Here is a 27,500-nt window from a genome sequence, read left to right as displayed (position 1 = left end):
TGGGATCAAATAACACAATTATGATTATGTGTGTGGGGGGAGAGAGCTTTGTCTGAGGGGAGTCCCAGTGTTTGAAAACCCCTGCCATGGGGCATGTGATTTAAAAGCTTTTTGCCCACTACAGTACAGTACAGTACAGTACAGTACATTACAGTACAGTACAGTACAGTACATTACATTACAGTACAGTACATTACAGTACAGTGCATTACGGTACAGTACATTACAGTACAATACTGTCGTATGATTGGTATGATTGGTATATGAATGTAGACATGAATGGTATGATTGGTATGAATGTAGACATGAATGATGGTGGTCGGAGGGGCCGTTGAGCGCCAATGTGTGGCTGCCACGCTTCTGAACCACCGGTACGAATGGTGTGAACGAATAATGATTCTGTGAAGCGCTTTGAGCCTTGGAAAGGCGCTATATAAATCCAATCATTATTATTATTATTAATACAGTACAGTACATTACAGTACAGTACATTACAGTACAGTACAGTACATTACAGTACATTACAGTACAGTACATTACAGTACAGTACATTACAGTACATTACAGTACAGTACATTACAGTACATTACAGTACATTACAGTACATTACATTACAGTACATTACAGTACAGTACAGTACATTACAGTACAGTACATTACAGTACAGTACATTACAGTACAGTACATTACAGTACATTACATTACAGTACAGTACATTACAGTACATTACAGTACATTACATTACATTACAGTACATTACAGTACATTACAGTACAGTACATTACAGTACAGTACATTACAGTACATTACAGTACATTACAGTACAGTACAGTACAGTACATTACAGTACAGTACAGTACATTACTGTACATTACATTACAGTACAGTACAGTACATTACATTACAGTACAGTACATTACAGTACATTACAGTACATTACAGTACAGTACATTACAGTACAGTACAGTACAGTACATTACAGTACAGTACATTGCAGTACAGTACATTACAGTACATTACAGTACAGTACATTACAGTACAGTACAGTACATTACAGTACAGTACATTGCAGTACAGTACAGCACAGTACAGTACATTACAGTACAGTACATTACAGTACAGTACATTACAGTACAGTACATTACAGTACAGTACATTACAGTACAGTACAGTACATTACATTACAGTACATTACAGTACAGTACAGTACATTACAGTACAGTACATTACAGTACATTACAGTACAGTACATTACAGTACAGTACATTACAGTACACTACAGTACAGTACATTACAGTACAGTACAGTACAGTACAGTACAGTACATTACAGTGTTGTTGAGATGATAGGAAATGAGGGATGTTTAACTCTTGATTGTTTATGAACTTATAGAGATCAAATAATGATGTTTGGATCATATTGGCATGTCAATCAACATAAAAGAACTAAGGTAGCCTACTTCCCAACATTTGATTAAATTGCCCTGGAAATAGTCCAGAATGCCCCTGAAACATATTTCACAAGGGCAAAAAAAAGGTTAATTTCCTACCCATGTGTGTGTGTGTGTGTGTGTGTGTGTGTGTGTGTGTGCAGTCAGTCTGTTAGAACAGAGGTCAGTCAGTCTGTTGGACCAGAGGACAGTCAGTCTGTTAGAACAGAGGTCAGTCTGTTAGAACAGAGGACACTCAGTCTGTTAGAACAGAGGTCAGTCAGTCTGTTGGAACAGAGGACAGTCAGTCTGTTAGAACAGAGGTCAGTCTGTTAGAACAGAGGACACTCAGTCTGTTAGAACAGAGGACAGTCAGTCAGTCTGTTAGAACAGAGGACAGTCAGTCTGTTAGAACAGAGGACAGTCAGTCTGTTAGAACAGAGGTCAGTCAGTCTGTTAGAACAGAGGACACTCAGTCTGTTAGAACAGAGGACAGTCAGTTAGTCTGTTAGAACAGAGGTCAGTCAGTCTGTTAGAACAGAGGACAGTCAGTCTGTTCGAACAGAGGACACTCAGTCTGTTAGAACAGAGGACAGTCAGTCTGTTAGAACAGAGGACACTCAGTCTGTTAGAACAGAGGACAGTCAGTTAGTCTGTTAGAACAGAGGTCAGTCAGTCTGTTAGAACAGAGGACACTCAGTCTGTTAGAACAGAGGACAGTCAGTTAGTCTGTTAGAACAGAGGACAGTCAGTCAGTCTGTTAGAACAGAGGACAGTCAGTTAGTCTGTTAGAACAGAGGACAGTCAGTCAGTCTGTTAGAACAGAGGACAGTCTGCCAGTCTGTTAGAACAGAGGACAGCCAGTCAGTCTGTTAGAACAGAGGACAGTCAGTCAGTCTGTTAGAACAGAGGACAGTCAGTTAGTCTGTTAGAACAGAGGACAGTCAGTCAGTCTGTTAGAACAGAGGACAGTCAGTTAGTCTGTTAGAACAGAGGACAGTCAGTCAGTATGTTAGAACAGAGGTCAGTCAGTCTGTTAGAACAGAGGACAGTCAGTTAGTCTGTTAGAACAGAGGACAGTCAGTCAGTATGTTAGAACAGAGGACAGTCAATCAGTCTGTCAGAACAGAGGACAGTCAGTCAGTCTGTTAGAACAGAGGACAGTCAGTCAGTCTGTTAGAACAGAGGACAGTCAGTCTGTTAGAACAGAGGACAGTCAGTATGTTAGAACAGAGGACAGTCAGTCAGTCTGTTAGAACAGAGGACAGTCAGTCAGTCTGTTAGAACAGAGGACAGTCAGTCTGTTAGAACAGAGGACAGTCAGTCTGTTAGAACAGAGGTCAGTCAGTCAGTCTGTTAGAACAGAGGACAGTCAGTCAGTCTGTTAGAACAGAGGACAGTCAGTCAGTCAGTCAGTCAGTCAGTATGTTAGAACAGAGGACAGTCAGTCTGTTAGAACAGAGGACAGTCAGTTAGTCTGTTAGAACAGAGGTCAGTCAGTCAGTCTGTTAGAACAGAGGACAGTCAGTCAGTCCGTTAGAACCGAGGACAGTCAGTCAGTCTGTTAGAACAGAGGACAGTCAGTCAGTCTGTTAGAACAGAGGACAGTCAGTCAGTCTGTTAGAACAGAGGACAGTCAGTCAATTAGTCTGTTAGAACAGAGGACAGTCAGTCAGTCTGTTAGAACAGAGGACAGTCAGTCAGTCTGTTAGAACAGAGGACAGTCAGTCTGTTAGAACAGAGGTCAGTCAGTCTGTTAGAACAGAGGACAGTCAGTCAGTCTGTTAGAACAGAGGACAGTCAGTCTGTTAGAACAGAGGTCAGTCAGTCTGTTAGAACAGAGGACAGTCAGTCAGTCTGTTAGAACAGAGGACAGTCAGTCTGTTAGAACAGAGGACAGTCAGTCAGTCTGTTAGAACAGAGGTCAGTCAGTCTGTTAGAACAGAGGACAGTCAGTCAGTCTGTTAGAACAGAGGACAGTCAGTCAGTCTGTTATAACAGAGGACAGTCAGTCTGTTAGAACAGAGGACAGTCAGTCTGTTAGAACAGAGGATAGTCAGTCTGTTAGAACAGAGGACAGTCAGTCTGTTAGAACAGAGGATAGTCAATCTGTTAGAACAGAGGACAGTCAGTCTGTTAGAACAGAGGATAGTCAGTCTGTTAGAACAGAGGACAGTCAGTCTGTTAGAACAGAGGACAGTCAGTCTGTTAGAACAGAGGACAGTCAGTCGTTAGAACAGAGGATAGTCAGTCTGTTAGAACAAAGGACAGTCAGTCTGTTAGAACAGAGGATAGTCAGTCTGTTAGAACAGAGGACAGTCAGTCTGTTAGAACAGAGGACAGTCAGTCTGTTAGAACAGAGGACAGTCAGTCTGTTAGGACAGTCAGTCTGTTAGAACAGAGGACAGTCAGTCTGTTAGAACAGAGGATAGTCAGTCTGTTAGAACAGAGGATAGTCAGTCTGTTAGAACAGAGGACAGTCAGTCAGTCTGTTAGAACAGAGGACAGTCAGTCAGTCTGTTAGAACAGAGGACAGTCAGTCTGTTAGAACAGAGGACAGTCAGTCTGTTAGAACAGAGGACAGTCAGTCAGTCTGTTAGAACAGAGGACACTCAGTCTGTTAGAACAGAGGACAGTCAGTCAGTCTGTTAGAACAGAGGACAGTCAGTCTGTTAGAACAGAGGACAGTCAGTCAGTCTGTTAGAACAGAGGACAGTCAGTCTGTTAGAACAGAGGACAGTCAGTCAGTCTGTTAGAACAGAGGTCAGTCAGTCTGTTAGAACAGAGGACAGTCAGTCTGTTAGAACAGAGGACAGTCAGTCTGTTAGAACAGAGGATAGTCAGTCAGTCTGTTAGAACAGAGGACAGTCAGTCAGTCTGTTAGAACAGAGGACAGTCAGTCTGTTAGAACAGAGGACAGTCGGTCTGTTAGAACAGAGGATAGTCAGTCAGTCTGTTAGAACAGAGGACAGTCAGTCAGTCTGTTAGAACAGAGGACAGTCAGTCAGTCTGTTAGAACAGGGGACAGTCAGTCTGTTAGAACAGAGGACAGTCAGTCTGTTGGAACAGAGGACAGTCAGTCAGTCTGTTAGAACAGAGGACAGTCAGTCTGTTAGAACAGAGGACAGTCAGTCTGTTAGAACAGAGGACAGTCAGTCTGTTAGAACAGAGGTCAGTCAGTCTGTTAGAACAGAGGACAGTCAGTCAGTCTGTTAGAACAGGGGACAGTCAGTCTGTTAGAACAGAGGACAGTCAGTCTGTTGGAACAGAGGACAGTCAGTCAGTCTGTTAGAACAGAGGACAGTCAGTCTGTTAGAACAGAGGACAGTCAGTCAGTCTGTTAGAACAGAGGACAGTCAGTCAGTCTGTTAGAACAGGGGACAGTCAGTCTGTTAGAACAGAGGACAGTCAGTCTGTTGGAACAGAGGACAGTCAGTCAGTCTGTTAGAACAGCGGCCAGTTAGTCTGTTAGAACAGAGGACAGCAGCCATCTTGCTTTTCAACTTCACGGGCAATCCATCATATGGGTTGATAGAGTTGTGAACAGCGAGCCAAGTGTAGAATCAAAGAGAACTGAGACACAGCGAGTCAAACAAGGGTTTAACCCTCCCCCATGGTTTAGGTTTAACCCCCATGGTTTAACCCTATTCATCACCAACTTCAAATGTTTTTTTTATTGTAGCCTAAAATTTACAGAATTTATTGAATATCTATATGAAGGCATTACCAATGATAGCATACTGTAGCTGCATGAGGACAAAGCAGATTTGTTCACCTAAATGATTTTTTTTTTTTTTTTAAGATATTTTTATTGGCAATTTTCAACAAAACAATACAAACAGAAAAAAAAAAACAGACAGATAAAAACAAAAACAACAACAACAAAGAAAACTGAGGGTATCCCCCCTCCCCCCTCCCGGTATGGTAGACATTTCGCTCTCTTTCAAATATAAAATAAAAGTAAAGTCAACTACAGGAGGTAATATTCAATCAAATCAAAACCAATAAACAAATTAGGTATGTGGAGTGGACATAATGAAGGTGATCTTAGAACCTTATGAAGCCAGTACCAGTCAACTATCCAAGAGGGTGTAATGAAGGTAATGAGGCCAGAAAGGAGCCCCATATTTTTTTATAAGTTGCCGGCTTCCTTCTCACACTGTACAGGATCTTCTCAGGAGTACTATATGATGTTAATTCATTCAACCAATGTCTCTGAGAGGGAGACAGTTCAGATTTCCAATTTAGCAATATACACTTTTTGCCAGCCTGCAAGTAATATGAAGTATTTCTTATTGATGCTCACCTCCAGAGATCGAGTGTCTCCCAAAATCCAGATCCTAGGGTCATAAGGAACCTGGGTTTCTAACACATCTGAAGTTTCAACAATAAATTTCCAAAAATCTTCTAAATGAGAGCAATTCCAAAGCATATGGAGTAAATCCCCATCACAGGTTCTACATCGTTGGCAGTTGGCAGAGGAATTATGGTCAATTTTAAAATAGGTTCTGTTAAATATATTAAACTGTAACTGTCTGTGTTTAGTTGAGATTAAAACAGCCTGAGACATTTCAAGGAGGGCGTGCCAGTCAATTTCATCATACGTGCATTCAAGATCGGATTCCCATTTCCTTTTGTTATCATTGCTATTATAAATTGGCAAGTCGGTGTTTAGAATAGTATAGATAGAGGATGTCAGACCCCGAGTAGTGTGCAAGGCAACACTAAGCAAATGGTTCTCAAGAGGGGATACTGATGGAATTTGTGGGAAGCCTAAATGATCTTTGACCTACAAAAACATTTGACTCTATACTCAAATTATGTTTGTAGAAAATAACTTAAAATAACTTCTCCCTCTCTCTCATGTCAGAAATCCCAGCTCAAGCAGAATTCACCTCAAGGCTCGTAAACGTCCGACCAAAGTGAAACCAAAATACGATTATTTGTTTAACCCATTGATACCTGATGCAGCATTTGCGTGTATATTCTCTCATTTGTGTGTGTATCCCTTTAAGACCGCGAACCGCGTGACGCGGTTCGCTGTCTTAAAGGGATACACACACAAATGCTGCATCAGGTATCAATGGGTTAAAGAGCGGCTGGTGAAAGTATGAGCTGAGCAGTAACAGCAGCTGTTGGATGATTGGGTTCTTGGAGATGGAGGGGAATGAAAGTTCAAACTCTCATGGGAGGTTCCTCCAGGGTCAGCAGCAGCTCAGCCTTATAAAAACACAATTGTCTGTTTCTGATTCCTTTGTCGTCTTTAAATGATCATCTGTCCGTCTACGTGCCTCTCTGTCTTTCTTTCTTCTTCTTCGGTTATTTTTATTTATAATTTTTACCACTATTACTTTTTTTATTTATCTGTTTCATCTCTTTTCAGTCCCCTGACCGCTCTCTCTGACCGCTCTCTCTGACCGCTCTCTCTGACCGCTCTCTCTGACCGCTCTCTCTCTCTCTTTCTTTCCTCCCTCTAGTCTCCCCGTGTCTCTTTATCCTCTCTGCTTTTGTCAAACAAACAAAAGCCCCCGTATCCCCGAGTCAAGTCCGCTCCTCGAACCTTTTGTTTTCAATCACTTTATTAATTTGGCTCCTAGATGGATTTGAGGCCCCAGGTTTATGGAATATGATATGCGTGAAGCACATTTGATTTGGTCCAGGGGTTTTCCCTGCTTTTCCCAATAATCACTTCAGTATGCCGGTTCTAGAAAATAGTGGGTCTGGGCATTGCCAGAGAATGCGTGGCTGGCCTGATATACTCGCCCATAATCTGTGGAATGTCCAGCTCAGAGATGAAAGCAATGTAGAAGGATGGAGATATTTATGTATGTATTTATTTATTTATTAAGCTTTATTTATACAGGGGGAGTCTCACTGAGAGCAACACTCTGTTCACAATCACACATTCATACCTGGAAACTGCCCAGTACAACCACAGTCTGATCTGCTGGCCACTGAGCAGCTGCACCACTGGAGCGGTTGGGGCAGAGCTGTATAGATGGAAGAGTCCTGACGTCTCCATTCACTCCAATGGAGCAGTTTTTTACTCTCAAGAGTTCCAGGAAGTAAGGTCCTGGATTAAGCAGCACTGTCGAGTTGCAGCAAAATGGACAGTTTGTGTTGTACTCTGAAAGGGTTCCCCCCCCCCCCCCTTGAATCAAATTGTACATTATCAGCTTTATGTTAGCATGCAAAAGTAGCGCGAGACCCATTCCTGGCTGTTCATTGGCTAATGAGTCTCGCATTTTGGTCCTCCGCTGACACCACTCTCTCTCTAGAGGACACTAGGTTGGGGTTAAGGCCCTTGCTCAAGGGCACCTCAGTGCTGGTAATCTGGGAGGGGCAAGCGCTGCTTTTTCACTTTCCCCACCCAGAATGTATCCTCATTTCACCCTCATCATGTAGCCCTCATCATCACCGATGGACGCTTTGGCCTTCTGGGGCAACGTGAGGCCGAGGCATGCCTGGTATACAGGCCACGAGGATCCAGCTCGTCTCTCGAGGAGGCATGCCTGGTATGCAGGCCACGAGGATCCAGCTCGTCTCTCGAGGAGGCATGCCTGGTATGCAGGCCACGAGGAACCAGCTCGTCTCTCGAGGAGGCATGCCTGGTATGCAGGCCACGAGGAACCAGCTCGTCTCTCGAGGAGGCATGCCTGGTATGCAGGCCACGAGGAACCAGCTCGTCTCTCGAGGAGGCATGCCTGGTATGCAGGCCACGAGGATCCAGCTCGTCTCTCGAGGAGGCATGCCTGGTATGCAGGCCACGAGGAACCAGCTCGTCTCTCGAGGAGGCATGCCTGGTATGCAGGCCACGAGGAACCAGCTCGTCTCTCGAGTAAACACATGATGATCCCGCGCTCAAACTCCCAGCGGGGAACGCCAGGCGAAGATTCGCTTCGCGTTTGGTGTGAACACACCATGACAGCGCCTGTAAGGCTCACTCTGTCTTATACTGTATTTATATTACCGCTTAATTGTGGATGTGTTTTTGTAAGAATGTGTGCCTCCTGTGTGTGTGTGTGCGTGCGTGTGTGCGTGCGTGCGTGTGTGTGTGTGTGTGCGCTGTGTGACCCCCCCTGCTGGCTCTGTGGCTGTCTGGCACAACATTGCTAATCACCAACCATGCATCAACACAGCGCTCTCTCTCTCTCTCTCTGTCTGTGTCTCTCTCTCTCTCTCTCTCTCACTCGCACGCTCGCTCGCACGCACACACACACACACACACACACACACACAGGACCCGTGGCAGCCAGTAGCTCACCCTGCACACTCCTCTATCGACCGCTTCCTCACCTCCTAGCCTTCTCTTCTAGCTACAGGCTGATGTATAACTTTAACACACACACATAACCACATCTTGGGCAAGCACACACAAACACACACACACACACACACATAACCACATCTTGGGCAAGCACACACACACACACACACACACACACACACATAACCACATCTTGGGCAAGCACACACAAACACACACACACACACACACATAACCACATCTTGGGCAAGCACACACACACACACACACACACATAACCACATCTTGGGCAAGCACACACAAACACACACACACACACACATAACCACATCTTGGGCAAGCACACACAAAGCGCACACACACACACACATAACCACATCTTGGGCAAGCACACACACACACACACGCACACACACACACACACATAACCACATCCTGGGCAAACACACGCACACACACACACACACACACACACACACGCGTGCGTGCGCACACACACGCATGCGCGCGCACACACACACACACACAGTGGACCTCTGCCTCCTTCGCTTCACAGAAGCCATGCGGTCTCCCTGGTCCTGATTGTCACTCACCTTTTTCTCTCTTCCTCTTCTCTCTCTCGCCCTCCGCTTATCTCTGTCCTCCACTTAGCTCTGTCCTCCACTTAGCTCTGTCCTCCACTCCGCTCTGTCCTCCACTCCGCTCTGTCCTCCACTCCGCTCTGTCCTCCACTTAGCTCTGTCCTCCACTCCGCTCTGTCCTCCACTCCGCTCTGTCCTCCACTCCGCTCTGTCCTCCACTTAGCTCTGTCCTCCACTTAGCTCTGTCCTCCACTCCGCTCTGTCCTCCACTCCGCTCTGTCCTCCACTTAGCTCTGTCCTCCACTCCGCTCTGTCCTCCACTTAGCTCTGTCCTCCACTTAGCTCTGTCCTCCACTCTGCTCTGTCCTCCACTTAGCTCTGTCCTCCACTTAGCTCTCCACTTAGCTCTGTCCTCCACTCCGCTCTGTCCTCCACTTAGCTCTGTCCTCCACTTAGCTCTGTCCTCCACTTAGCTCTGTCCTCCACTCCGCTCTGTCCTCCACTCCGCTCTGTCCTCCACTCCGCTCTGTCCTCTGCTTAGCTCTGTCCTCCACTTAGCTCTGTCCTCCACTTAGCTCTGTCCTCCACTCCGCTCTGTCCTCCACTTAGCTCTGTCCTCCACTCCGCTCTGTCCTCCACTTAGCTCTGTCCTCCACTCCGCTCTGTCCTCCACTTAGCTCTGTCCTCCACTTAGCTCTGTCCTCCACTCCGCTCTGTCCTCCACTTAGCTCTGTCCTCCACTTAGCTCTGTCCTCCACTTAGCTCTGTCCTCCACTTAGCTCTGTCCTCCACTTAGCTCTGTCCTCCACTCCGCTCTGTCCTCCACTTAGCTCTGTCCTCCACTTAGCTCTGTCCTCCACTTAGCTCTGTCCTCCACTCTGCTCTGTCCTCCACTTAGCTCTGTCCTCCACTCCGCTCTGTCCTCCACTCTGCTCTGTCCTCCACTTAGCTCTGTCCTCCACTCCGCTCTGTCCTCCACTCCGCTCTGTCCTCCACTTAGCTCTGTCCTCCACTTAGCTCTGTCCTCCACTTAGCTCTGTCCTCCACTCCGCTCTGTCCTCCACTCCGCTCTGTCCTCCACTTAGCTCTGTCCTCCACTTAGCTCTGTCCTCCACTCCGCTCTGTCCTCCACTTAGCTCTGTCCTCCACTTAGCTCTGTCCTCCACTCCGCTCTGTCCTCCACTTAGCTCTGTCCTCCACTTAGCTCTGTCCTCCACTTAGCTCTGTCCTCCACTCCGCTCTGTCCTCCACTCTGCTCTGTCCTCCACTTAGCTCTGTCCTCCACTCTGCTCTGTCCTCCACTTAGCTCTGTCCTCCACTCCGCTCTGTCCTCCACTCCGCTCTGTCCTCCACTCCGCTCTGTCCTCCACTTAGCTCTGTCCTCCACTCCGCTCTGTCCTCCACTTAGCTCTGTCCTCCACTCCGCTCTGTCCTCCACTTAGCTCTGTCCTCCCTCTCAACTCGCCTCCCTTCTCCTCCCTTCACCTGCAACATGACATCAGTTCCACAAAAGTAATCAAATACAATAAACGGATAATAACAAATAAAAAATCGTACACATAAAAGCGTAGATACAAAACAAAAGACAAGACACATAGCCAATATCTTCACATTCGACCTACAGGCTATTTTCTTCAAAGTCCACGGTCTTAAACGGCTCTCTCCAATATTCATCATTCATTATTGATAGTTCATTCAGGAACACTCTCGTCATAGATTTAACCATGTATTTGGAACAAAATGGAAATAGTTATGTTTGGCACTGATTGCTCTGCTCTTTACAGAAGATGCTCCCTGGATTAGCCAAGCGCATGCTAAGCTAATCATCCCGTGGGTATAGATCTTATTCGATTGACGTCACTCACCTACGGGCACGCCCACTGCCGCCATGTTGTTGACATAGCGCAGCCCCTTTAAGTGACAGCCTATGTAAGAGCAGCGTTTATAGGAAGCTAGCTGCCGTTAGCATTACCTGTATCGTTCCAATTGTGTTCGGATGGTGACCTGCGTTAGGCATGGCTGTAGTAATGACAGCAATAAAGTCCCCGTGGTTTGTTTCTATCTCTACCGTCCACAGACGTGAAGGGAGCGAGACGGAGGATACGTCAGCAGCACAGGAGATGTGTGGATAGTTAGGAGAGACAGGTGAAACTTTCTGACAGCTCCTCACAGCAAAGTCTGTTCACCTCGTTTTTTCTTTTGTTTATTATTACAGACATTAACGGCAGCATACAAACAACTACTCTGGGGTTTTTATTGCTGTCATCACCATCGCTATTTAGTAATGGAACAGAAACGACAATAAGGCCGTTACTATAGTTGTCAGCTGCAGGACGGTATGTCAACAATATGGCGCTGTCAGGGGTTAGCGAATAAGGTCTATACCAGAGCTGAAGTAGAAAGGTGGACTGGAGGCTGGTGGTGGTGGAGGAGGCGGAGCTGTGGCAGCAGCAGCAGTGATGTGTGTGGCAGCATTAGAGAAGCAAAGAGCAGTGTAGAACGGAGCCATATTTGAACGGACCGTCTTGTTGTGAGGATGGATGTGATTGGTGAATGATTCAACGCTGATCCAATCAGGGGCTGTCAGCTGATTACAGCTGGGGTGTTAGCCTATGAGCTCCGCGTCCTGCATGAACTGTCAAATCATGAATCTGTCAAGTAAAATCTAACGCGATGCTTAATTTTTATATGGAAACTAATTGCTTTTTTATTATATTCTTCCCGGGGCAATTAAATAAACTGTGGGTTGGCGGAGGTCAGGATACCACATAAAATGTGCATACGATATGCATTGCACCTAATGGATATCGTCACTTTTTCTATTTAACCTGCCGAGCTGATTTTGAGAGCAGAACCTCCAGTGAATGTCCCCTGCCTAATTGTCTAATAGAGTAGAGAAGGAAGAAAAGTAGTAGTATTATTAGAGTATATATTACAGCTAATGGATGACTAAAGATGAGCTGACATGTGGTCACCTGCAGGGCGCGAGCGTCTATCAGGGATCCTGGGGGTGAGCGCTGAGCAGGCCAGTCGCTTCCAGGACAGCTTCCTCCACACCTACAGAGAGGTCCAGGCTTTCATCCACACCACCATCCAGCAGTGCCACAAACACGGTGAGTGTGTGTGTGTGTCTGTGTGTGTGTGTGTCAGAGTCTGTGTGTGTGTGTGCGTGTGCATGTGTGTGTACATGTGTGTGTGTGTGTGTGTGTGTTAGGGTCTTAAAAAGTCTTACAAATTTAATAAGTCAGTTTAGTGAAAATGAAGGCCCTTAAAAAGTATTAAACAGTCGTGATCACCATTTTATGAGATATTAAATGTAGTAGCTATTTCAATGCGACTAACCTATTTGTCCAAAGAGTTTGTGTGCTTGGCCCTATTTTGCTCCTTTATTTAGCGTGTCACTATTATGACTTTGAATGAACGTTGCCTTTGGGTGAGTCAGGCCATGTTTCCCACACTTTATCCACACATACAGTAGTACATGTGACGCGCCATTTTGGCATTTTTGATTTAATTTTAATCCATCCAAGAGAACGGCGCCGTCCACGATCGATTAACTATTGGACAATCTCCCCTCGCTCTACTAGGGATTGGGCATTTCTACCAAAAATAGGGTTGGGCTAGGGTTGGGCATTTGAGCAAAAATACTATTCAAAATTCACTGGGAAATATTTGACCTTTGACTTTTTGGGGCTAAATGTTCCCACAACAATAGACTACAGAGAAAATTGGATCAACTGTTTTCCAAGGTTCAATAGGATAATGCTTATTTATACAATTAGCGGTTATGGTTACAGTTATAGTAAAGGTAAGGGTTAGTGCTTAGGTTAAGCCCAACATTAAGGTTCATGTTAAGGTTGGGAACACTGTGGTCAGTGTTACAAGTTTACAAACGAGTGAGAATTCAGTACATCCCCACATAAGTAACAAAAATATATTTGTGCTTTGTCTGTGTGTAGTTTAGGGCATGTATATTTGACATACATGACACCTTACTACATAGTGTGTGTTTCTTAGGCACACACATACAGAATACTGTGTATACACACACACACTCTGGATTTGTGTGTGCGTGTGTGTGTGTGTGTGTGTGTGTGTGTGTGTGTGTGTGTGTGTGAGGGAGGAGGAGATGTGCTTGCATTGGCAGGATTGAGACAAACTGCCGCGGGTCAATACTTGAGGGGAACGAGGTGGAGGGAGGTGGAGGGAGGTGGAGGTGATGGTTGAAACGGGACAGTCTATTTATATTCTGACTGAAATGCTAACACAGCACACCTGAGACTGGAGCACACACACACACACACACACACACACACACACACACAAGATACTGTAGACCGTGCACTTTAACCCTGGTTACACAGGCCGCAGCGCAGGATAAGGTCAGTCCGCACCAAAGGGAGAACTTCCAACTTCCAACATGGTAATTTCGAGTTCAAAAGATGGGACTTCCTATAAATATTTACTACCTCTGTCAAGTCCGTTATTTATCCTTTTTCTAACAGTGGCCCACGGACCTATGGATGAGCCTGGAGATGATGTTGTAGTTAAGACTTCCATTTCTCTGTCTCCACAACCTTCTCCCATGTGTCTCCACAACCTTCTCCCATGTGTCTCCACAACCTTCTCCCATGTGTCTCCACAACCTTCTGTCTCCACAACCTTCTCCCATGTGTCCCACAACCTTCTCCCATGTGTCTCCACAACCTTCTGTCTCCACAACCTTCTCCCATGTGTCTCCACAACCTTCCCCCATGTGTCACCACAACCTTCTCCCATGTGTCTCCACAACCTTCTCCCATGTGTCTCCACAACCTTCTGTCTCCACAACCTTCTCCCATGTGTCCCACAACCTTCTCCCATGTGTCTCCACAACCTTCTGTCTCCACAACCTTCCCCCATGTGTCACCACAACCTTCTCCCATGTGTCTCCACAACCTTCTCCCATGTGTCTCCACAACCTTCTGTCTCCACAACCTTCTCCCATGTGTCCCACAACCTTCTCCCATGTGTCTCCACAACCTTCTGTCTCCACAACCTTCTCCCATGTGTCCCACAACCTTCTCCCATGTGTCTCCACAACCTTCTGTCTCCACAACCTTCTCCCATGTGTCTCCACAACCTTCTGTCTCCACAACCTTCTGTCTCCACAACCTTCTCCCATGTGTCTCCACAACCTTCTGTCTCCACAACCTTCTCCCATGTGTCTCCACAACCTTCTGTCTCCACAACCGTCTCCCATGTGTCTCCACAACCTTCTGTCTCCACAACCTTCTCCCATGTGTCTCCACAACCTTCTGTCTCCACAACCTTCTCCCATGTGTCTCCACAACCTTCTCCCATGTGTCCCACAACCTTCTCCCATGTGTCTCCACAACCTTCTGTCTCCACAACCTTCTCCCATGTGTCTCCACAACCTTCTGTCTCCACAACCTTCTCCCATGTGTCTCCACAACCTTCTGTCTCCACAACCTTCTCCAATGTGTCTCCACAACCTTCTCCCATGTGTCTCCTGACCCATACACAGCGTTCCTCCAGTCTCAATACAAATGCTTAGGACAATTGAGCAATTATATGACTATGAACCAATCACATGCTAATCAAACTAGCAAAAAGGGCCAATAGATCTTGTCAGTCTGAAGGCAACGTTTTTACCGATGTATATTTCTCTCTCTAATGGCACTGGCCCCGTTCATTTCTGTAATTGGTTTCAAGTCTAAGCAGTATTTTTCCTAACCGCAAGGTAAACACTTGGGCGTATATCATTTTTTTAGCAAAGTATCTCTGTGTGCTGCTTAGATGTTGAGAGAGGGTCCCGCTATTCACCTTATTCTTTGCCCACACATGGACGCTTCCGCATTACGTCATTTCGTAATAGTATTTCCGTTTTGACTTGCCAAAAACCCCGCAGGCAAAATGGCCGCGCACACTCCCCTCCTAAAGTGGCAAAATTACTCCCCCATAAACTAACATATCTTGGCCAATACGTATGTAACATACAAAATAAAACAACCCGTAATATCTTAATTTTATGTAGAATGCAGAGGACATGTAACTGTTTAGTTAAACTTGCATTCCAGGAATATTGTGCTCTAAAGATGACGTTAGTGGAGTCGAGGCAGTTGCGTCCTGAAACCCACATAGGTTGCGTGCGATTCGAGGCGTAACCTATGTGCGTAACCTATGTGTGGTTTGGCGTAACCTATGTGCGATTCGAAATAACGCATCCGAGATAGAAACGTTATGAATATAGCCACGTTATAAACAACAAACTAACGCTGGTGATCCGTATGGAAACAGTGTTACTCGAAATGGTTAAAAGTTTCAATTTGGTCATTCAGTGGCATTTTACTGCCATATAACATAACTAACTAGTGGCTAATATTAGCCACAGAAGGCAACTAGCGCTGAACCGGAAGAACAAATACGTTTGCGTTGAACGCGGAAGAGAGAAAAAGTGGGCGTGGTGAATAAGGTGAATAAACTCTATGCACCTAACATCTATTTTCCACACTGTATGTGTCTAAGGGACTCATCACACTGTATGTGTCTAAGGGACTCATCACACTGTATGTGTCTAAGGGACTCATCACACTGTATGTGTCTAAGGGACTCATCTATTTTCCACACTGTATGTGTCTAAGGGACTCATCACACTGTATGTGTCTAAGGGACTCATCACACTGTATGTGTCTAAGGGACTCATCACACTGTATGTGTCTAAGGGACTCATCACACTGTATGTGTCTAAGGGACTCATCACACTGTATGTGTCTAAGGGACTCATCACACTGTATGTGTCTAAGGGACTCATCACACTGTATGTGTCTAAGGGACTCATCACACTGTATGTGTCTAAGGGACTCATCACACTGTATGTGTCTAAGGGACTCATCACACTGTATGTGTCTAAGGGACTCATCACACTGTATGTGTCTAAGGGACTCATCACACTGTATGTGTCTAAGGGACTCATCACACTGTATGTGTCTAAGGGACTCATCACACTGTATGTGTCTAAGGGACTCATCGTGACATATTTTTTTCAAATTGGTCGAGTACTCACCGAGATAGCTCAAACAACTACACACATTGTAATACACAGGGCAATCCTGCACCGCATCGTCAATACACGTTCGCTAATAAAACTGCTTGTTTTGCCGCTGGGAGACTCAAAGTGTCATTATAGTGTCTGGCAACAATGTTGTGGTAGACAATGAGAATTAGGTGAAGGCAGGAGATGTTTCGTTGCACCAGCCTCCCTGGCAAACACCTTCATCACAACCTTAAAAAAACAAACACGATTTTAGACGGACAAGCCCGTCTTTTATTGTCACACGATTACACATCAACACATGCACGGCGGGCCACAAACACACACATGCTGACGGTGGCCGGTGAAATTTGTCCTCTGCATTTAACCCATCCTGGCTTTGTCCTTTCCTCCGGGGGGCAGGCCAGGAGCAGTGGTCGCTTTCTCGTACAGCGCCCGGGGACCGACTTCGGATGTTGTCGTCACTGGTCGGATGACGATGACGATCTGATCTTCTGCATGTTTTTAATGGGGGGGGGGTTATATACGGAGGAACCCCCCTGGGGGGAGCACGGGGAGAACATGCAAACTCCACACAGAGAGAGGGGCCCTTACGACGAGATACCCCACCTGGGCAGTAGGCACTGAAGATATGGGGGGAACACAACCACAGCGCCCGCAGTGTCCCAGGCGAGAATCGAACTCAGGACCTTCTGACTGCGAGGCGACAGCTCTACCACTGAGCCACCGTGCCCCACCTTTGACCTGTCGTCACGCACACACACACAATCCATCACCCACAGCAGCCCATCCCCGACGACACACACACCCACCCCCACACACACACACACATGCACACACACCCACCCACCAGCACACACACACTCACACACAACTGCACACACACACACACAACTGCACACACACACCCACACACACACCCACCCGCACACACACCCGCACACACACACACACACACACACACACACGCACACACACCCACCAACCAGCACACACACACTCACACACAACCGCACACACACACACACACACACACACACACACACACACACACGCTCGTCGTCACCGTGTCAGCCTCCTAATCGAAGCGTTGTAATGGACTCATCCCTCCGAGACGCCGCGGAACAGATCACCACGTGAACTTTGACCCCTGAGCTCGCCCGCTCTCTCTCGCCCTGAGCTCGCCCGCTCTCTCTCGCCCTGAGCTCGCCCGCTCTCTCTCGCCCTGGCTCTCTCTCGCCCTGAGCTCCCCCGCTCTCTCTCGCCCTGAGCTCGCCCGCTCTCTCTCGCCCTGAGCTCCCCCGCTCTCTCTCGCCCTGAGCTCCCCCGCTCTCTCTCGCCCTGAGCTCGCCCGCTCTCTCTCGCCCTGAGCTCGCCCGCTCTCTCTCGCCCTGGCTCTCTCTCGCCCTGAGCTCGCCCGCTCTCTCTCGCCCTGGCTCTCTCTCGCCCTGAGCTCGCCCGCTCTCTCTCGCCCTGAGCTCGCCCGCTTTCCGGGCCAGACTGATGCTGCGCCAAGCAGTTGGCTTTAATTCAGCTCCATCATCACCATGGCGATGCTCCTATCAGAGATAGCACCAGGATTTATCTGCCCCTCCCCCGTCTCTACACTCTATCTCTCTCTCTCTCTCTCTCTGTCTCTCTCTCTCTCTGTCTCTCTCTCTCTCTCTCTCTGTCTCTCTCTCTCTCTCTCTCTCTCTCTCTGTCTCTCTCTCTCTCTCTCTCTGTCTCTCTCTCTCTTGGCCTCTTCCCTCTTTGGCCACTTCCTTTTTTCCTTCTTTTTCAGTCTCTTCTCTTTCAGTTTCTCTTTCTCGCTAGAGATGGCGATCATATCGGTATCGGCCGATGTTAGTCATTCATTATCAATATCGGTCCGATAAGCAAAATAACAGTAACGTTAATATCGGTTATCGGCATCGGCCAAAATCTTCATATTGAGAGGTAACAATACAGTAAATCTATGATTTATGGGCTTTTCCAAATGTTTTGGAAATAATTAATGACATTATCATCATCATCAATATCATCATCCATAAAATTGCCAAAGTGGCGTCTGTCTTTCTGTCTGTCTGTGTTTTTGGGCCCACATTGTGAGATTTGTGATGATTTTGATGATGTCACTGATGATGTCACAATGTCTATGACATATCAGTGGTGTCACTCGAGCACTCGATTATGTCATCGGTGATGGTCACTTGAGCAATTGTGATGTCATCAGTGATGCAAAGTTGAGCAATTGTGCGCTGCGCATGCCAATAGAGCAAGTGAGCCCGCGCAGCGGGTGAGCTGCAGGGCGGGCTGTCACAGTGTTTACATGTGTTTTCCCAGTATGTCCAAAATGTGATTATCATAGAAAGGTGTTTTGATGCAGATCATATCAGCAGTATCGGTAAATATCAGTTATCGGCCATAACAGCAATGTTAATATTGGTCATCGGTATCAACCAACATGTTCACATCTGTGCATCCCTACTCTTTTCCCATCTTTACATCTCTCTTTCTCTCACTATATTGTCTCTATTGTTCTTTCTGTTTCTTTCCTCTAAAATCCTCTCTGTCTCTCTTACGCTGCCTGTTGCTCTCTCATCCCATTAAGCTCACTATGTCTCTCTCTCTCTCTCTCTCTCTCTCTCTGCTCCCCTCATTCCCCACCAGAGATGTTTGATCAGTCCAGTCCTGGTCTGTGATGTGATGTGATGTGTGGTGCTGAGAGGAGGAGATGTATCTCCTGGGCTGTGATGTGATGTGATGTGTGGTGCTGGGAGGAGGAGACGTATCTCCTGGGCTGTGATGTGATGTGTGGTGCTGAGAGGAGGAGATGTATCTCCTGGGCTGTGATGTGATGTGATGTGTGGTGCTGGGTGGAGGAGACGTATCTCCTGTGATGTGATGTGATGTGATGTGTGGTGCTGAGAGGAGGAGACGTATCTCCTGTGATGTGATGTGATGTGTGGTGCTGGGAGGAGGAGACGTATCTCCTGGGCTGTGATGTGATGTGTGGTGCTGGGAGGAGGAGATGTATCTCCTGGGCTGTGATGTGATGTGATGTGTGGTGCTGAGAGGAGGAGACGTATCTCCTGTGATGTGATGTGATGTGATGTGTGGTGCTGAGAGGAGGAGACGTATCTCCTGTGATGTGATGTGATGTGTGGTGCTGGGAGGAGGAGACGTATCTCCTGGGCTGTGATGTGATGTGATGTGTGGTGCTGGGTGGAGGAGACGTATCTCCTGGGCTGTGATGTGATGTGATGTGTGGTGCTGAGAGGAGGAGACGTATCTCCTGTGATGTGATGTGATGTGTGGTGCTGGGAGGAGGAGACGTATCTCCTGGGCTGTGATGTGATGTGTGGTGCTGAGAGGAGGAGATGTATCTCCTGGGCTGTGATGTGATGTGTGGTGCTGGGAGGAGGAGACGTATCTCCTGGGCTTTGATGTGATGTGTGGTGCTGGGAGGAGGAGACATATCTCCTGGGCTGTGATGTGATGTGTGGTGCTGGGTGGAGGAGACGTATCTCCTGGTCTGTGATGTGATGTGTGGTGCTGAGAGGAGGAGACGTATCTCCTGGGCTGTGATGTGATGTGTGGTGCTGGGAGGAGGAGATGTATCTCCTGGGCTTTGATGTGATGTGTGGTGCTGAGAGGAGGAGATGTATCTCCTGGGCTGTGATGTGATGTGTGGTGCTGAGAGGAGGAGATGTATCTCCTGGGCTGTGATGTGATGTGTGGTGCTGGGAGGAGGAGACATATCTCCTGGGCTGTGATGTGATGTGTGGTGCTGGGTGGAGGAGACGTATCTCCTGGGCTGTGATGTGATGTGTGGTGCTGAGAGGAGGAGACATATCTCCTGGGCTGTGATGTGATGTGATGTGTGGTGCTGAGAGGAGGAGACGTATCTCCTGTGATGTGATGTGATGTGTGGTGCTGGGAGGAGGAGATGTATCTCCTGTGATGTGATGTGATGTGTGGTGCTGGGTGGAGGAGACATATCTCCTGGGCTGTGATGTGATGTGTGGTGCTGGGTGGAGGAGACGTATCTCCTGGGCTGTGATGTGATGTGTGGTGCTGAGAGGAGGAGATGTATCTCCTGGGCTTTGATGTGATGTGTGGTGCTGGGAGGAGGAGACGTATCTCCTGTGATGTGATGTGATGTGTGGTGCTGGGTGGAGGAGACGTATCTCCTGGGCTGTGATGTGATGTGATGTGTGGTGCTGGGAGGAGGAGACGTATCTCCTGGGCTGTGATGTGATGTGTGGTGCTGGGTGGAGGAGATGTATCTCCTGGGCTGTGATGTGATGTGTGGTGCTGGGTGGAGGAGACGTATCTCCTGGGCTGTGATGTGATGTGTGGTGCTGGGTGGAGGAGACGTATCTCCTGGGCTGTGATGTGATGTGTGGTGCTGGGAGGAGGAGACGTATCTCCTGGGCTGTGATGTGATGTGATGTGTGGTGCTGGGAGGAGGAGACGTATCTCCTGGGCTGTGATGTGATGTGTGGTGCTGGGTGGAGGAGATGTATCTCCTGGGCTGTGATGTGATGTGTGGTGCTGGGTGGAGGAGACGTATCTCCTGGGCTGTGATGTGATGTGTGGTGCTGGGTGGAGGAGACGTATCTCCTGGGCTGTGATGTGATGTGTGGTGCTGGGAGGAGGAGACGTATCTCCTGGGCTGTGATGTGATGTGATGTGTGGTGCTGGGAGGAGGAGACGTATCACAGCAGAGCCGCGGGCTGTTTTTAGCCTCTGTGCTGTGACTCAGGGAACAGAGATTAATACCTGCTGGGGCGAGTGAGTCCACTTGATAGTTGATTGGTATTTGATACAGCAGCAGCGACGATGCTGCTGCTCAGAGCTGCCAGCAGCAGCTGAGCCGAGCTGAAGCTGAAGCTGAAGCTAAAGCTGAAGCACGCTTGCTGGCTCAGCTGCTGCCGTGTGCGTTGTTGTAAATGTATCTCGTTATCTGGAACGGCTCAGTCTGATGGTGTGGAGATAATGGCAGAGAAGGAAGAAAGAAACGACTACAGGTCCAAAATGTTTTTTTCTGACTGCGTTGTGATTTGCATCTACCCACAAAAACACTGAGATCTGACAAAAACTCTGCAAACCTAAAAGCCCAACTTTGAGGAATATGATCCTAGATTATGATATTGTTTTTTTCCACTTGTACTCGGCCAATTCCCCCTGCTGTCCCACCCCCCCCCTCTGCCCATCTGGAGAGTATAGGATCATCACGCTCAGAGTTAGCCTGTGCTCCTGTACTTCCATGTACGCTGTACACTTCCTCAATGCTCCTGGGATGAACGCTGCCGTACCTTCACTTCTGAAGACCGCCTGAGATGAAAGGAGGAGGAGGAGAAGGAGAGGAGGAGGAGGAGGAGGAGAAGAGGAGGAGGAGGAGGAAGATTTTGTTTAAAACATTTTTTTTAATAACAACCAGGGAGAATCACAGAGATGAAGGAAATAGGCCAAGTCATCTGAAGGCGCTGGGCGAACACAGGGAGGGAAGCCTATAGATCTGCGTACATAGTAAACAGCCTGCTGTGCTAAGGGTGCTAACAGTGCTAAGCAGCACGTCCATGATGCCCACAGACATGCAGATCTCCACACAAGACAGTCCTACTTCAAACAGACATGCAGATCTCCACACAAGATAGTCCTACTTCAAACATACATGCAGATCTCCACACAAGATAGTCCTACTTCAAACAGACATGCAGATCTCCACACAAGACAGTCCTACTTCAAACACACATGCAGACCTCCACACAAGATAGTCCTACTTCAAACAGACATGCAGATCTCCACACAAGATAGTCCTACTTCAAACAGACATGCAGATCTCCACACAAGACAGTCCTACTTCAAACATACATGCAGATCTCCACACAAGATAGTCCTACTTCAAACAGACATGCAGATCTCCACACAAGATAGTCCTACTTCAAACAGACATGCAGATCTCCACACAAGATAGTTCTACTTCAAACAGACATGCAGATCTCCACACAAGACAGTCCTACTTCAAACAGACATGCAGATCTCCACACAAGATAGTCCTACTTCAAACAGACATGCAGATCTCCACACAAGATAGTCCTACTTCAAACAGACATGCAGATCTCCACACAAGACAGTCCTACTTCAAACAGACATGCAGATCTCCACACAAGACAGTCCTACTTCAAACATACATGCAGATCTCCACACAAGACAGTCCTACTTCAAACAGACATGCAGATCTCCACACAAGACAGTCCTACTTCAAACAGACATGCAGATCTCCACACAAGACAGTCCTACTTCAAACATACATGCAGATCTCCACACAAGATAGTCCTACTTCAAACAGACATGCAGATCTCCACACAAGACAGTCCTACTTCAAACAGACATGCAGATCTCCACACAAGATAGTCCTACTTCAAACAGACATGCAGATCTCCACACAAGACAGTCCTACTTCAAACAGACATGCAGATCTCCACACAAGACAGTCCTACTTCAAACAGACATGCATATCTCCACACAAGATAGTCCTACTTCAAACAGACATGCAGATCTCCACACAAGATAGTCCTACTTCAAACAGACATGCAGATCTCCACACAAGATAGTCCTACTTCAAACAGACATGCAGATCTCCACACAAGACAGTCCTACTTCAAACATACATGCAGATCTCCACACAAGACAGTCCTACTTCAAACAGACATGCATATCTCCACACAAGATAGTCCTACTTCAAACAGACATGCAGATCTCCACACAAGATAGTCCTACTTCAAACAGACATGCAGATCTCCACACAAGACAGTCCTACTTCAAACATACATGCAGATCTCCACACAAGATAGTCCTACTTCAAACATACATGCAGATCTCCACACAAGACAGTCCTACTTCAAACAGACATGCATATCTCCACACAAGATAGTTCTACTTCAAACAGACATGCAGATCTCCACACAAGATAGTCCTACTTCAAACAGACATGCAGATCTCCACACAAGATAGTCCTACTTCAACACAGACATGCATATCTCCACACAAGATAGTTCTACTTCAAACAGACATGCAGATCTCCACACAAGATAGTCCTACTTCAAACAGACATGCAGATCTCCACACAAGATAGTCCTACTTCAAACATACATGCAGACCTCCACACAAGATAGTCCTACTTCAAACAGACATGCAGACCTCCACACAAGATAGTCCTACTTCAACACAGACATGCAGATCTCCACACAAGATAGTCCTACTTCAAACAGACATGCAGACCTCCACACAAGATAGTCCTACTTCAACACAGACATGCAGATCTCCACACAAGATAGTCCTACTTCAAACAGACATGCAGATCTCCACACAAGATAGTCCTACTTCAAACATACATGCAGACATCCACACAAGATAGTCCTACTTCAAACATACATGCAGATCTCCACACAAGACAGTCCTACTTCAAACAGACATGCAGATCTCCACACAAGACAGTCCTACTTCAAACAGACATGCAGATCTCCACACAAGATAGTCCTACTTCAAACATACATGCAGACCTCCACACAAGATAGTCCTACTTCAAACAGACATGCAGACCTCCACACAAGATAGTCCTACTTCAACACAGACATGCAGATCTCCACACAAGATAGTCCTACTTCAAACAGACATGCAGACCTCCACACAAGATAGTCCTACTTCAACACAGACATGCAGATCTCCACACAAGATAGTCCTACTTCAAACAGACATGCAGATCTCCACACAAGATAGTCCTACTTCAAACATACATGCAGACATCCACACAAGATAGTCCTACTTCAAACATACATGCAGATCTCCACACAAGACAGTCCTACTTCAAACAGACATGCAGATCTCCACACAAGACAGTCCTACTTCAAACATACATGCAGATCTCCACACAAGACAGTCCTACTTCAAACAGACATGCAGATCTCCACACAAGACAGTCCTACTTCAAACAGACATGCAGATCTCCACACAAGATAGTCCTACTTCAAACAGACATGCAGATCTCCACACAAGATAGTCCTACTTCAAACAGACATGCAGATCTCCACACAAGATAGTCCTACTTCAAACATACATGCAGACCTCCACACAAGATAGTTCTACTTCAAACAGACATGCAGACCTCCACACAAGATAGTCCTACTTCAACACAGACATGCATATCTCCACACAAGATAGTTCTACTTCAAACAGACATGCAGATCTCCACACAAGATAGTCCTACTTCAAACAGACATGCAGATCTCCACACAAGATAGTCCTACTTCAAACATACATGCAGACCTCCACACAAGATAGTCCTACTTCAAACAGACATGCAGACCTCCACACAAGATAGTCCTACTTCAACACAGACATGCAGATCTCCACACAAGATAGTCCTACTTCAAACAGACATGCAGACCTCCACACAAGATAGTCCTACTTCAACACAGACATGCAGATCTCCACACAAGATAGTCCTACTTCAAACAGACATGCAGATCTCCACACAAGATAGTCCTACTTCAAACATACATGCAGACATCCACACAAGATAGTCCTACTTCAAACATACATGCAGATCTCCACACAAGACAGTCCTACTTCAAACAGACATGCAGATCTCCACACAAGACAGTCCTACTTCAAACATACATGCAGATCTCCACACAAGACAGTCCTACTTCAAACAGACATGCAGATCTCCACACAAGACAGTCCTACTTCAAACAGACATGCAGATCTCCACACAAGATAGTCCTACTTCAAACAGACATGCAGACCTCCACACAAGATAGTCCTACTTCAAACAGACATGCAGATCTCCACACAAGACAGTCCTACTTCAAACAGACATGCAGATCTCCACACAAGACAGTCCTACTTCAAACAGACATGCAGATCTCCACACAAGATAGTCCTACTTCAAACAGACATGCAGACCTCCACACAAGATAGTCCTACTTCAAACAGACATGCAGATCTCCACACAAGATAGTCCTACTTCAAACAGACATGCAGATCTCCACACAAGACAGTCCTACTTCAAACAGACATGCAGACCTCCACACAAGATAGTCCTACTTCAAACAGACATGCAGACCTCCACACAAGATAGTCCTACTTCAAACAGACATGCAGATCTCCACACAAGATAGTCCTACTTCAAACAGACATGCAGATCTCCACACAAGATAGTCCTACTTCAAACAGACATGCAGATCTTCACACAAGATAGTCCTACTTCAAACAGACATGCAGATCTCCACACAAGATAGTCCTACTTCAAACACACATGCAGATCTCCACACAAGATAGTCCTACTTCAAACATACATGCAGATCTCCACACAAGATAGTCCTACTTCAAACAGACATGCAGACCTCCACACAAGACAGTCCTACTTCAAACACTTTGGGGGAAAAGAGCTGGCAGAGGTTCGTCATTAATAAAAAAGGGATTTTCAGTTTAGCTGTTGCTTCAGCGTCCCTTATCCTCTCTGCCGTAGATTTTGGCACATGGGCACACCGATTTCACCAGCGATCCATCCAAATATGATTTGCACAGTCAGACTTTGTCACTGAACTTATATTTATCGCTTCGTATCGTGGTTTGTATTGAATCATGAAACCCAACCGGTGTATCGAATCGTATCGCCAGATAAGAATACCGTCCTATATATCCCGACGATTGTCTAGAGAGATTAGGGAAAGATAAAGTAGCTTTATCCAAACGGTCATTCTGGATATTTTGACATAAGATAAAGAACAGATGTATTTCCCAGTGATACATGTAGGAAGTGGGAAGAAGATATTCTAACCAACCAGTCGGACATCGCAAATATTATCTCATGTTGTTGCTGTCAAGTATATATGAGCACATTCTCCGCACTAGCGACTATGAAAACAGCGTGCAGTGTGAAAAGCCAGCCTGCTGAGTGTGAACACAGACACAGCATTCCAGTAGATTGGAGGTCGTACCTGAGTGTGAACACAGACACAGCATTCCAGTAGATTGGAGGTCGTACCTGCTGAGTGTGAACACAGACACAGCATTCCAGTAGATTGGAGGTCGTACCTGAGTGTGAACACAGACACAGCATTCCAGTAGATTGGAGGTCGTACCTGAGTGTGAACACAGACACAGCATTCCAGTAGATTGGAGGTCGTACCTGCTGAGTGTGAACACAGACACAGCATTCCAGTAGATTGGAGGTCGTACCTGCTGAGTGTGAACACAGACACAGCATTCCAGTAGATTGGAGGTCGTACCTGCTGAGTGTGAACACAGACACAGCATTCCAGTAGATTGGAGGTCGTACCTGAGTGTGAACACAGACACAGCATTCCAGTAGATTGGAGGTCGTACCTGCTGAGTGTGAACACAGACACAGCATTCCAGTAGATTGGAGGTCGTACCTGAGTGTGAACACAGACACAGCATTCCAGTAGATTGGAGGTCGTACCTGAGTGTGAACACAGACACAGCATTCCAGTAGATTGGAGGTCGTACCTGCTGAGTGTGAACACAGACACAGCATTCCAGTAGATTGGAGGTCGTACCTGAGTGTGAACACAGACACAGCATTCCAGTAGATTGGAGGTCGTACCTGCTGAGTGTGAACACAGACACAGCATTCCAGTAGATTGGAGGTCGTACCTGCTGAGTGTGAACACAGACACAGCATTCCAGTAGATTGGAGGTCGTACCTGCTGAGTGTGAACACAGACACAGCATTCCAGTAGATTGGAGGTCGTACCTGCTGAGTGTGAACACAGACACAGCATTCCAGTAGATTGGAGGTCGTACCTGCTGAGTGTGAACACAGACACAGCATTCCAGTAGATTGGAGGTCGTACCTGCTGAGTGTGAACACAGACACAGCATTCCAGTAGATTGGAGGTCGTACCTGCTGAGTGTGAACACAGACACAGCATTCCAGTAGATTGGAGGTCGTACCTGCTGAGTGTGAACACAGACACAGCATTCCAGTAGATTGGAGGTCGTACCTGCTGAGTGTGAACACAGACACAGCATTCCAGTAGATTGGAGGTCGTACCTGCTGAGTGTGAACACAGACACAGCATTCCAGTAGATTGGAGGTCGTACCTGCTGAGTGTGAACACAGACACAGCATTCCAGTAGATTGGAGGT

At 46.7% G+C, this 27,500-nt stretch overlaps 1 protein-coding gene across 1 annotated transcript in view; it reads left to right on the top strand.

Moving 5' to 3' along the window:
• Positions 1-27,500, top strand: part of poln (polymerase (DNA directed) nu) — a gene marked incomplete at both ends in the record, with an annotated part of 221,806 nt that overhangs the window by 179,326 nt on the left and 14,980 nt on the right. The window contains one exon of the mRNA XM_083640219.1: positions 12,259-12,390. Within this exon, the coding sequence (XP_083496345.1) occupies positions 12,259-12,390 (132 nt within the window). The remainder of the gene's footprint in view (positions 1-12,258; positions 12,391-27,500) is intronic.

The sequence above is a fragment of the Poromitra crassiceps genome (genome assembly GCF_964638095.1).
Source record: "Poromitra crassiceps genome assembly, chromosome: 7".
NCBI classification, from domain to species: Eukaryota; Metazoa; Chordata; class Actinopteri; order Beryciformes; family Melamphaidae; genus Poromitra; species Poromitra crassiceps.
The sequence above is the reverse complement of the archived record's forward strand: the minus strand, read 5'-3'. Positions and strand labels throughout refer to the sequence as shown.